This window comes from Hyla sarda, chromosome 5 (genome assembly GCF_029499605.1).
Source record: "Hyla sarda isolate aHylSar1 chromosome 5, aHylSar1.hap1, whole genome shotgun sequence".
In the NCBI taxonomy this organism is placed as follows: Eukaryota; Metazoa; Chordata; class Amphibia; order Anura; family Hylidae; genus Hyla; species Hyla sarda.
Genome location: NC_079193.1, coordinates 84799428 through 84812857, shown reverse-complemented (window position 1 = coordinate 84812857; position 13430 = coordinate 84799428). Strand labels below are relative to the sequence as shown.

The window sequence follows — 13430 nt, the reverse complement described above, 5'->3', positions numbered from 1 at the left end:
ACAGGTACTGAGGACAGCTCGTTTCTGGATGTTAAATCTGTGTGACTCAGTATGCAGACTGGGAGGAACCTGACCCTCTGACAATTCCTAGATGTGGGCAGGTTATTTTTTAAGTAAAACAAGACTTTTTGACTGTTAGATTAGAAAATTAAAACTCGGAATCCAGGATTTCAAAAGAAACAGTTTATTGGTTACTTTTTTTTTTTTTTTTTTTTTTTTTTAAACATACCCTTAAAGTAGTACACCAGGAGTTTACAGTAGCAGTCAAGTAACCATGTCTCTAAACACACAGCTCTATAGGCTTCCACTAACTTGTAGATAGCATATACACACTGAAGTATCATTCCTAATATATGACACCAGCCATCTTGTGTTAGGGAGTGTTGGGGGGTTGTGTCAGAGACATTAGTGCAGACAAACAAAATCCAGAACTGGATATTTAATACCTGATCTTTATATTATTAATAATAAATCAGGTTAAGTTTTCCCAGACATCAAGTCTGTTTCCCCCAATGTTTCTACTACTTTTAGTGCAGTTATGTAGAATATTTATCCATGTGGCACAGTAATGTCCATCATCCAGTGGTAGTTTCCATGCAAAAATGCATCAATTCAGGCCAACAGTAACTTCAAAATAACAAATGTATATATCTCACTATTAATGAAGGTCAGATCTCCATTAAGCTATTCCCAGCATCCCAGTTCTCGGAATAGTGTAGGTTAGTGGGAGAAAATTGTTTATTAAATGTCCAGAAGTTTCATAGCTTTTAACTAATATTATAATAATCCATTTACTATCACAGGTGTCTGTACCATAGGGCCCATGTATGGGATGGCCTTTTATGTCTTCCCAATGGGTGGTATGAGCCTACACAGGGCTCATGGTCTTCTTGGGTATAACAAACTTAGCAAACAAAAGAGTTAAGGCGGTCTTGTCTCCTAAAACAGATATGGGATGGGGCAAATGCTCCCCAAAATAGTGAGATGGGAAATGCTACAGGTCATCTCAATTCTATGTATCCTTTTGGGATCAAAGGGGGGGGGGGTTGAGGCCAGAGAATGTATTGTCATCTCTCACTCCCTGGTACTCCACTCCTGCGCTCATCTCTGAAGTATACATTTCAAGTGGAGACAGGGTGGGCACCATCTTGCCATCAGCACATACAAGGGAAACCAAACCAGCACAGCCCAGTAAATCACAATATGGTACTTGCCACCTCTTACCTCGATAGATGTACTTCCAAAACAAGCGCAGGGCAGAAGCAAGGTGCCAGAAAGCGAGGAAAGGTGCTACATTTTCTACTACCCAGACAACCCGTTATTACTCTTTTATTACAGAAGCAGCATCTTTCTGGTCTATAGTTGCTGCTGGAATTGCAGTACAACCCTATTTCAGTCTTTAGCAACTGCTCGCCAGTGTTTATGATTGGGTAAATAAAAATCTTACTTTTAGGGTTACCAAATCTTCTCAAGGACAACCTGAACTGTAGAGGCACTATCTGAGCACTTTACCAAAACATCTAGCCAGCATTTTCTACATGATATTTTTGGTATTATCACTTTAGTGATCAGCTCTTTTTCATTTGTATATTCTATCACATATAACAAATCTATTTTATAACGGTTTACTGTTAGTAACGTATCTGTTTTGCTGTTCTACCTAGGAAGCTGTGACATTCGTGGTGATTTACAGGCTATGTCCATTCCATTAATAGCGATGGGAATAATAATTGTATATAAAAGAGACATCCATCACCTTACACAAGCATGCAATGGGAAATCCTTAGGTATATAGGCTTGCCTAGAAGGCTAGTTCAGCACAGAGTAATATATATATATATATATATATATATATATATATATATATATATATATCCATCCTATACAGACTATGCTATTAATGTAACTTCTAAATATCATTGTTTAGAGGAAAAGATAACGTCTAGTTTTAGACTCTATTCGTACTGATTATTGCGTTTCCTCCAGATAGAAGATGAATAGTACATTGGAATACTTACAGGTAGTCAAGTCCAATTCTAGTATCTGGTGAACTATGGTTCAATCAACAGCAAATGTAATGTATATAGCAATACTGCAGTGTTTTTAGGACATGTCTGCTCCATGTGTAGTATATTTCTAATTTAGTCAAATGGATTAAATGGGTCAACAGTAATGATGGGGCCAAACCATTTTTAAGGCTAAAGCATACCCATTAACTATATGTCAGCAAAACCCACCAATTCATGTGTATGGGGACTTCCTGACTTTCCCTGGAGCAAGTAAGGATTGGGCATGTTGGTCTCGATTGCCTGATTCTTTTTTTCACTGGGAGATAAGCAGCCGCCATAGGAATCGGTCAGTCATTTTTCCGTGCTTTCATTTCAATCACACTTGGACAAGCCAAGCGGGAATGTGTATGAGGGAATTGGGAAACATAGCTGTTGGCTAAATGAAAATTTTCCTGACACCTATCTTGTGTATAGCCAACTGGCCACATAGCTAGAGGACTCAGTGACAGAAACTCTCCGCTATTTCTTCCAAATCCACCATAAACATGCACTTTTAGCAGCAAGGGGCCTCTGGCAGTGACTTATCTCCCATGGAAACAAGGTATTTGGGGGCCTGTATACAAATCAGCAAATACCCTGAATTTAACACATTTATGGCCAGTGCTGACAAATGTTTAAAGCGCCCATTAATACCCCCACACCGCTTAGTTATAGTCCTCAAATTAGGATTGGTCACAAGAAAATAGTAAAGGGACATGTGTTAGCTCTGGCAGATGTCTTCTTTTGGAGCTTTGACATAGAGCACCATGTCTCTGACCCATAACAAATAAATAACTAAAACCATCTCGTGCTGTTATATGATATACTGGCAGACATTTCTACTGAAATACAAGGGCACTTTCAGCTTCACAGACATGAAAAGGTCATACTTTGGCTAAAATGCTTGGGTGTACTTCCAAAATAATACAGAAAAGGCAAATTCTTAGTAGACAACAATGGCGGACTTCTAAGACTATGTCTTCTTGGTGTTCCAATAGCTAGAGTTCTTTCACGGGCACTGTTAAAATGCCATTTAGGCCTAGACTACAAGGCGGCTTCAGACATGCAAGGGATCTCATCTTTTAATTATACATATCATATATGTCTTAAACAAATACTACATCTGAAAAGGAATTTGACAGTAGGATGTCCTATGAACGGGCAGCATGGACTAGTGACAGAGACACAGATTCTGATGTTGTATTACGTATATATTTCTATGAAGCAGATTTAATAAAATTAGCATTTATCTCCTGCACACAGCGCCAAGTGCACTGCCACTCCTGCCTTCTGACTAAGCACAGCATAGGCTGATGGCTGTCAATCAATGACAAGTGGGCAGAGGGATCAATAGCGAACTAAGTTGCAGGAGATAACCTGCTGCATGAAAAAATATGAGTAATGTATTGCTTTATAAATATTCATTATCCATTTTACAAGCAATTGTATCACCAGCATGCATACACTGCTTCCCCCCTATGTGCGCTGTTGGTACGGGCCGTTCCTGCTGGTGATGTCATAGCACGTATCAGCAACGTGCTTGTAGACGGGCAGGCATAACAGTGCAATAAGGAGCAAGGTAGTGTGGGTGATGCAGTTTCCCTTTAATCCTGTCCTATCTACTCACCAATTCCCTTTGAGAAGCATTTAGATTTATGGGATTTCTGAGCATATTACATGAAGTATGAGAACAGAAATCCAAAAATAAAATCCTGAACAATACCTGTGCTTGTTATATTTCACTCCAATATAAGACTACCAAATTTTAGTGAAACACACACTCTGAATGGATACACTAGGCTTTGCGTTTATATATAACCACTTAGTATTGGTTAAAAAAAAATCACATTTAAATGGTGCAAACCTTATTTAAAAAAAAATATATATATATAATATAAGCTTAAGGTATATTTGACATGTTGAGTGATACATGTCTCTTTTTAAAATTCTAACCTTGCCTATGAAAGAACTCCTGACACCGCCAAACAAACTTAAAGGAGGTGTCCTTTTATGAGCAATCCTCCCTGCAATTAACTGTCCCCAACCCATCACTTTTCACCCTAGGTTTTCGAAACCAAGAGCTTCTTGCTTCAGGCTTACAAAATTATTAAGATTGAGAAAAACTAAGGCAAACTGGGAAAGAAGGAGAATTAGGAGAAGGAAGTTCCGAACTGGATTTCTGGAACACAATTTTGTGTGTATATCCCTGTAGTATAAATGCAAAATAACATTATTGTAAATTAAAATTTCTTTAGCAAATATTCCCATGGTAAAAAAAATACTCTGTCAGCCAACATATACCACTGGAGATCACAAAATAATATAAAAGAAGCAACTCCAGCTTGCTAGAAATGATAGTCTCAAACACGACAAAAAAATAAAATAAACATGATCAGCCACCAGGACCTCTTGAAATTGACAGAGTAGAATAAGAAGCAAAGTGTAAAAAAGTACAAATCATAATTTATACAGCTCCTTAGACACACCATACATATAAATAAAAACATACATAACATAATAAAAATGTTAAGCCAGAACTTTACATGAACAATGTGCTCCAGTGCGACAGACTAAATCTAAGGTCACTTTGTATTTTAACATATTTTTTTTTATATGGTGGCAAGGTCTTTTGATAATATGCCAAATGTCCATATTATATATATTTATATATATTAAAAAAAAATCCAATTTTACCAGAAAATTGGCCCCTTTCTAACCTATAATCATTTCTTTCAATAGAGGTCTTACTGTTTAATCTATACCTATGATGGAAAGAAAGCTGCATATAACGGGTAATATTGTACGACCATGCAGATATTCATTTGTGGCATACTGGAAGGTCTGTACAAGTGTAGTGCCAGTTTAGGAGGGTGAAAGCAGCTTCTTTGTGGTGTTTTTTGTGTTCTTGTACGGACCAATAATAATGTTCAGCTGCCACCTGAACAAGTGATATCACCAAAGTCTGGTCCAAGTTTAACCTCTCCCAATTTACAGCATTTTTTTTAGTTCATGCCACCACCATTTTAGATTTGTTTCCAACCAACATTCATTTTTGTTTCTTGTCCTTCTGTGTGTCTTTTTTTTGCTCTGATTTGAACAGTCTCCTTGGAACAACCATGATGCTGCCATCGCTATTACAGTGCAAGGCATACTGATTTGGGTTAACAGGTCTGCCCTGCTCGTCTCGTAGTCGTGTGAATACATCTCGGTACAGGTCATTCAGTTTCTGCTTCATGTGGCTTACAGACTTACTACACTGAGCTTGTTCTTTTAGTAGTTTTTCCTTCTGAACTTTCAGCTGGTTAACATCATCCTCCAAGTTCAAAATGACATCCAACTTACGCTTACGACAGTTCTGAGCCGCCACCTTGTTCTTACCCCGGCGCCGAATATCTCGTATGACAGACACTTGAGACTCTGTCAGATAGTGCTTGGACAACATACTATTAAACATCTCTACAGGCATACTCACAATTTCATCCACTGTGAATGGAATTCTTAAGGATTTTGCTCTTCGTTCATCTCGACTGAGGCTTTTGTCCATTGTATTGACACACTGGCCCCTTATTTTGTTGGATTTCACTGACCAGCTATAATGATGTTCTGGACTAGGCTCCACCTGGTTAGGTAGCTGGTTATATGTATGGTTATGATGTACATTATGTAAAGACATCTCACTGTAATATTGTGAATCATCCATCTGACAAAATTTGTTGATTTCTGAACCACTGCCTCCTACTGCTCCTTCCAACCCATCATATGAAGCGGATTCAGAGTCACTGCTGTAGCCAGTTGCACCTTCTTCCTCCCCAAAGGTTATAGACGAAGTGTCAGATATGCTTGCAGATGTTGGACTATGGCTTGAATTTAAGGAAAGTCCAGAATCTGAGTCTGGTTCTTCAAATAACTGCGAGACCTCCAGGGGATCAAATCCTTCTTCCAGGGCTAGAGACATCAAATTAATTTCATCAAATACATTCTCATCAAGGCCAGAAAATAGGTCTTGGTTAGTCGAGTTTCTGGAATTATTGTCAGTGGTTGGAAATAGATTGGTCAGATTTGTGGCACTTAGGGGATCTCCAGGAATTGCACTTGAATTTAACTGCAGTAAGTTCTCTGCTCTCTGGTCCTCACTGGAGCTGGCGGTGGGACTTGATGCAAACATGGCTTCCTGTAGACTTATATCTTGGCTTATTGCCTCTGTTAGATGCCCGTTGAAGGGAACTGAAGTGCTGATGGCATTGTTAGTATTAGAAATGGATTGAATGTCTTCCAATGTAATCTAAACAAGAAAAAATAGTAAGATACATGTTTACATTTTTCCTTACTCCTATAGCTACTTGTAACATAAAATACAACTTTTTAAACTTAACAATGTACAGAATTTTTGGGATGATGCAACCAATGAGCTTAGATATGGACTAGCTGCCTTGTTTTTAGTTGCATGATAGGATTAAAGGGCATGTCTCATAAAGTAAACTTCTTTTAAAATGACAATGCCAGTGATCAGCTGATCTCTGTGGGGTTGGCTTCTCGAACTTTCTACAATTAGCTGTTATCCCTGGCCAGAGGAAATGTATTATTACATGGTGACCAGATAAAGTGGATGTTTCGCATACATATTTTGACAAGAACCATTAACATAGGCACAGTAGATTGGCCCAGATTCTATTAACATAAATGGGATCATTTTCTGGGCATGCTCTGTGACCTGTGCAGAGGTCATTACACAGGAAGAGGGAGTCTGACCTCTAAATTTCAGCTATTGTGAATGGTGAACCAAAAATACAAGGGCGCTGTATTGTATAATCATATACAAGTGTCTAGGTGCGAATACCAAAATACTAAATAACCTATCAAGAAGCGCTAAGACAATAATATAAATGCAAAAGTGTATAAACTTTATTAAGGTGTTTACAAAAAAACACAAACAATCTTAAAAACCTTTAAAATGGGAACAGGTACAGGTGGACAAACAGGCATCTCAACTCGGCATATAGGAAAAGAAGACAGTGAGGGACAACCACAGTAAACCTGTCCTGCCAGGTATGAATTGTAGGCCAAAATGCTGTATAGATATACTAGCTAAAGGATAAATAGCACTGACACACCTGGATATGGACAGAACAATAGAGGGTACCACTACAACACTATTCAAGGGTCACACACAGACGGGAGAGGTATGTACTCACATGCTAGACACGGTGCTGCATCACCAAGCCAATATCAGTGGAGTGCAAGCCAGGGACAAAGTGCATCAGGCTTCCTCAGGAAGCGTAAAGCGAAACGACGTTGGGGTGGCGGTCTCTCTCGGTAAGGGTTCTCCCAGATCACACTGACACTGTGCTGCATCTTACCTACCAGTGCTTTGGGATTTCAGCAAATGGGCGTTATGCTTTGGCTGACAGTTAGCCTGATGCACTTTGTCCCTGGCTTGCACTCCACTGATATTGGCTTGGTGATGCAGCACCGTGTCTAGCATGTGAGTACATACCTCTCCCGTCTGTGTGTGACCCTTGAATAGTGTTGTAGTGGTACCCTCTATTGTTCTGTCCATATCCAGGTGTGTCAGTGCTATTTATCCTTTAGCTAGTATATCTATACAGCATTTTGGCCTACGATTCATACCTGGCAGGACAGGTTTACTGTGGTTGTCCCTCACTGTCTTCTTTTCCTATATGCCGAGTTGAGATGCCTGTTTGTCCACCTGTACCTGTTCCCATTTTAAAGGTTTTTAAGATTGTTCGTGTTTTTTTTGTAAACACCTTAATAAAGTTTGTACACTTTTGCATTTATATTATTGTTTAGTGCTTCTTGATAGGTTATTTAGTATTGTGAATGGTGGTAGATCTTCTGTTATCTATTTACCAGTGTCACCTTTGACTGAAATCCTGCATGTAATGATAAACAGGAGACTGCTGGAAAGTGATCTGTACAGAACAGGAAGTCTCAGCTTAGTTTTGGGCTTAGTGGCCAGAAAGGTAACGGCAGGGATTCGGGATTATTTTAAAATATAAATAGTAAAATTGAAAACTTGAAAAAACATCACCAAAAATTATTTAAAAATATGTTTTACATAAAAACTTGATTTAACTGGGGGCCCTGTCTCTTTCGGCTACTTTTAAATCCTATTCATCCTAACCCTATAGACTGATGAAAGTACAGTAGTAAAGTCAACGATACATAAATACATCTTACATTTAAGTCAGGCAGAGATAGGAAATCCTGCCACAATTCTCCTACTGAGTTTCCAGGTCTGGAGGAGGGTTGTGCACTCTGAAAAGAATTTTCACTTGTTCCCTTTAAGAAAAAAAAAATAAATAAAAAAAAAGCAGGAGATCAATAATTACATTTCAACATTAATGGGAATCAGTCACCCTGAAAACGCAGTCCAATCATCCAGCGTCATGTTATAGAGAAAGAAGCGTCAAGCAAACTGGTATATAGTTTTGTATAAAAAGCTTTAGCACAACTTGTATATTTGTCATTTAATGGGGTATTCAGGACAAATACATCTTTTCTCCTATCCAAATGATAGAGAATAAGATGTCTGATAGCCGGGGGCCCACCCCTGGAACCCCCCATCATCTCCATGCAGCACCCGCACTCTATGCGGGCCTGTGTCTCCAGTATCGGAAACCTCTTTGTTTCCGGGACTAGAGACGTGATGTCACGTTACTCCCCCTCCATTCCTGTCTATGGGAAGGGGCGTGACTGCTGTCATAGACATGAATGGAGGGGGGCATGGCTTGACATCACGTCTCCAGTCCAGGAAACAAAGAGGTTTCCAAGACTGGAGACGCAGCCCCGCATAGGATGTGTGTGCTGCATGGAGATCGCGGGTGGTCCCCAGCGGCAGGCCCCCGGCGATCAGACATCTTATCCCCTATCCTTTGGATAGGGGATAAGATGTATTTGTCCTGAATACCCCTTTAACCCCTTAAGGACGCAGGACGTAAATGTACGTCCTGGTGAGGTGGTACTTAACGCACCAGGACGTACATTTACGTCCTGTGCATAACCGCGGGCATCGGAGCGATGCCCGTGTCATGCGCAGCTGATCCCGGCTGCTGATCGCAGCCAGGGACCCGCCGGCAATGGCAGACGCCCGCGATCTCGCGGGCGTCCGCCATTAACCCCTCAGGTGCCGGGATCAATACAGATCCCGACATCTGCGGCAGTGCGCGATTTGAATGAATGATCGGATCGCCCGCAGCGCTGCTGCGGGGAAACCGATCATTCGTAACGCCGCACGGAGTTCCCCTCTCCTTCCTCTGTCCGGCTCCCGGCGTCTCCTGCTCTGGTCTGTGATCGAGCAGACCAGAGCAGGAGATGACCGATAACACTGATCTGTTCTATGTCCTATACATAGAACAGATCAGTATTAGCAATCATGGTATTGCTATGAATAGTCCCCTATGGGGACTATTCAAGTGTAAAAAAAAATGTAAAAAAATGTAAAAGTAAAAAAAAAGTGAAAAATCCCCTCCCCCAATAAAAAAGTTAAACGTCCGTTTTTTCCTATTTTACCCCCAAAAAGCGTAAAATGTTTTTTTTATAGACATATTTGGTATCGCCGCATGCGTAAATGTCCGAACTATTAAAATAAAATGTTAATGATCCCATACGGTGAACGAAAAAAAAAAAAGTCCAAAATTCCTACTTTTTTAATACATTTTATTAAAAAAAAATTATAAAAAATCAATTAAAAGTTTTTATATGCAAATGTGGTATCAAAAAAAAGTACAGATCATGGCGCAAAAAATGAGCCCCTATACCGCCGCTTATACGGAAAAATAAAAAAGTTAGAGGTCATCAAAATAAAGGGATTATAAACGTACTAATTTGGTTAAAAAGTTTGTGATTTTTTTTGAGCGCAACAATAATATAAAAGTATGTAATAATGGGTATCATTTTAATCGTATTGACCCTCAGAATAAAGAACACACGTCATTTTTACCATAAATTGTACGGCCTGAAAACGAAACCTTCCAAAATTAGCAAAATTGCGTTTTTCGTTTTAATTTCCCCACAAAAATAGTGTTTTTTGGTTGCGCCATACATTTAATGATATAATGAGTGATGTCATTACAAAGGACAACTGGTCGCGCAAAAAACAAGCCCTCATACTAGTCTGTGGATGAAAATATAAAAGAGTTATGATTTTTACAAGGCGAGGAGGAAAAAATGAAAACGTAAAAATTAAATTGTCTGAGTCCTTAAGGCCAAAATGGGCTGAGTCCTTAAGGGGTTAAATCTCTGGTCTTTCTGGGGGAGATTTATCAAAACCTGTGCAGAGGAAAAGTTGCCTAGTTGCCCATAGCAACCAATAAGCTCTCTTCTTTCATTTTTAACAAGGCCTCTGCAAAATGAAAGAAGCAATCTGATTGGTTGCTATGGGCAACTGGGCAACTTTTCCTTTGCACAGGTTTTGATAAATCTCCCCCTCTATGCTTAGGAGTCCATGGGCTGTCTTACTCACTGACTGATAGTCTTCAATGTATGAGCATTTATATAGAAATAGCTGTCAATTACTAAGTAGGACCACCTACTGGACTTCTAAGCCCAGATTTAAATAAATAATTACTTATAGTGAAGCTTTTTCCACAAAAACTACTCAGCTCCTCCTGCTCTAAATTATAATGTTGGCAGATCAGACTGCTTGTTTAACATGACAGGTTTATGGCAGTATGTAGTAATTATGGTTATCTATATACAGTATATAAAATGAACACATGTATGTATGTATGTTCCAGCATAACTACCAAACAGCTGGAGATATTTGGATTAAACTTGGTACACATGTTACTTAATGTTACAACTAAAAATATAGTAGTCCTAACACACTCCCTTTTGGTGTTTTTTTTAAACTCTTAAGCCCCATGTAAGTTTGTGGGACTTCTGACACATCATCTGATTGCATTACTCTCAGGCTGCAGAGATTGTCCAGGACTTTTTCGAGCTGCCAGACCAACGTGATGGTAAAATATGATTTAACTTTGTGCCAGGCAGGTGCAAAAAATAGTGTGGGGGATGAGATATGAGGAACGAATAAGAGGTTGGCATAGGAGGTATGAATATGAGGTTGGGATATGAGGAAAGGAAATTAGGATGGGATATGAAAATAGAGTTTCTTTGTTGCTTTTAATCAAGACTGTTCTGGAGATGGGGGGATTCCAGAGGTCAGATGCCCCACGATCAGACAGACACTTATCCTGTAGATAGGGGAAGCATTGTGATTTAGCGGGCCATTCTACATTCTGAGTAAATAATAGCAAATCTGTCCGTCCCTGGAGTAGGCCCTGCCCTTCCCACTAAGAATCATTTATATGGAAATGTACTGTAAGCAGCACAAATACCTAATAAATTACCCCCACCTCCATAGTTATAAAGAGCTTTAAAAAGCATGTGGCTTCAAAAGGGAGTGCTTCGTTTCTGCTCCACCTCTACCTCAGTACATTATTGTCCTTACTTCTCAGGCAGCATTAATAGTTCTGTATTGGTGACAATGTGAGCTTTACAAATTAAGAGTCCCAAAAAAATCCATTGGGTTCCTCAACTGTGGACTGAAGGAAAGTTACTATTTACTGGTCAGCAGCAAGCAAATGACTGTGCGACAATGCCCCAGAGCACAGCACGCGTCTGCTCCTACAGTGACGTCTCGATGTAACTGCAGCACTGGGACAATAGTGATGCCGGACAGATGCTTTAGTAAAGGCTTCTTGCTCTATATAATTTTACTATTGCCATTTGCGCACTGGAGATACAGTTTACATTGATAGACTTTTGCTTCTATTGTTCATGTGAAATGTATGCCCATATACTGTGGCCTAGATTTATCAAACTGTGTGAGAGAAAAAGTGGAGGGATTTTCCCACAGCGACCAATCACAGCTCAGCTTTCACTTTACCAGAGCTTGTTAGCTGAGCTGTGATTGGTTGCTGTTGGAAAATCACTCCACTTTTTCTCTCACACAGTTTGATAAATCTGGGCCTGTATGTTTATACCAGGGGTCTCAAACTCCCGGCCTGCGGGCCATTTGCGGCCCGCCGAACAAAATGTTGTGGCCCGGGCGCCGGGCAGGTGATTTCTTCAGGCAAGCAGCGCTGAATGCCAGAAGACTACACACACGTCGGCACACACTGCTACTGTACCTATATCTCCCTGCTGCAGCCTATAATGAGCCTTCCTGGAGGGATGCGCGCGATTGGTGACATCATCGCATCCGCAGCGCAGGACGTTGACGTCCTGCAAGGCACATGTGATGACGTTACCTAACGCTCGCATCCCTGCAAAGAAGGCTCGTTTTAGGCTGCAGCAGGGAGATCTAAGTACTGTAGCTGTGAAACTTAGCTTGCCTAATAAGGGAGGACCTGCTTATCACCAGGGGCTAACCTATCTTAATTGTTTAAATAGGAGCCCTACCTGCTGGGGGTAATATCTATCTGGGGGCCTATACACCTATTGGGAACCCCTACCTGATCATCAGGTAGGGCTCTCCAGAAGGTAGCCAGGCCCCCAGATATATATTACCCCCATCAGTGATGGAGATCATATCTATCTGGGCCTCTATACCTACTTGGGAGCCCTACCTGATGGGGGTCATATCTATCTGGGGGCATGATGGGGGCATTGTATGTGAGGGGCGCATGATGGGGGCATTATATGTGAGGGGCGCATGATGGGGGCATTATATGTGAGGGGCGCATGATGGGGGCATTATATGTGAGGGGCGCATGATGGGGGCATTATATGTGAGGGGCGCATGATGGGGGCATTATATGTGAGGGGCGCATGATGGGGGCATTATATGTGAGGGGCGCATAATGGGGGCATTATATGTGAGGGGCGCATGATGGGGGCATTATATGTGAGGGGCGCATGATGGGGGCATTATATGTGAGGGGCGCATGATGGGGGCATTATATGTGAGGGGCGCATGATGGGGGCATTATATGTGAGGGGCGCATGATGGGGGCATTATATGTGAGGGGCGCAGCACAGGGGGCATTATATGCGAGGGGCGCAGCACAGGGGGCATTATATGCGAGGGGCGCAGCACAGGGGGCATTATATGTGAGGGGCGCATGATGGGGCATTATATGTGAGGGGTGCATGATGGGGGCATTATATGTGAGGGGCGCATGATGGGGGCATTATATGTGAGGGGCGCATGATTGGGGGCATTATATGTGAGGGGCGCATGATTGGGGGCATTATATGTGAGGAGGGCGCATGATTGGGGGCATTATATGTGAGGGGCGCATGATTGGGGGCATTTTATGTGAGGGGCGCATGATGGGGCATTATATGTGAGGGGCGCATGATGAGGGCATTATATGTGAGGGGGGCATTATATGTGAGGGGGGCATTATATGTGAG

General features: G+C 41.1%; 1 protein-coding gene across 1 annotated transcript in view; it reads right to left on the bottom strand.

Moving 5' to 3' along the window:
- Window positions 1–203: 203 nt before the first annotated feature.
- The window catches only part of NFE2L3 (NFE2 like bZIP transcription factor 3), a 47445-nt gene continuing 34218 nt past the window's right edge, over window positions 204–13430 (bottom strand). Inside the window, exons 4-5 of the mRNA XM_056519838.1 lie at window positions 8247–8348; window positions 204–6330 (exon numbers count right to left, since the gene is read on the bottom strand). Coding sequence (XP_056375813.1) covers window positions 5095–6330; window positions 8247–8348 — 1338 coding nt within the window. The 3' untranslated portion in view covers window positions 204–5094. The remainder of the gene's footprint in view (window positions 6331–8246; window positions 8349–13430) is intronic.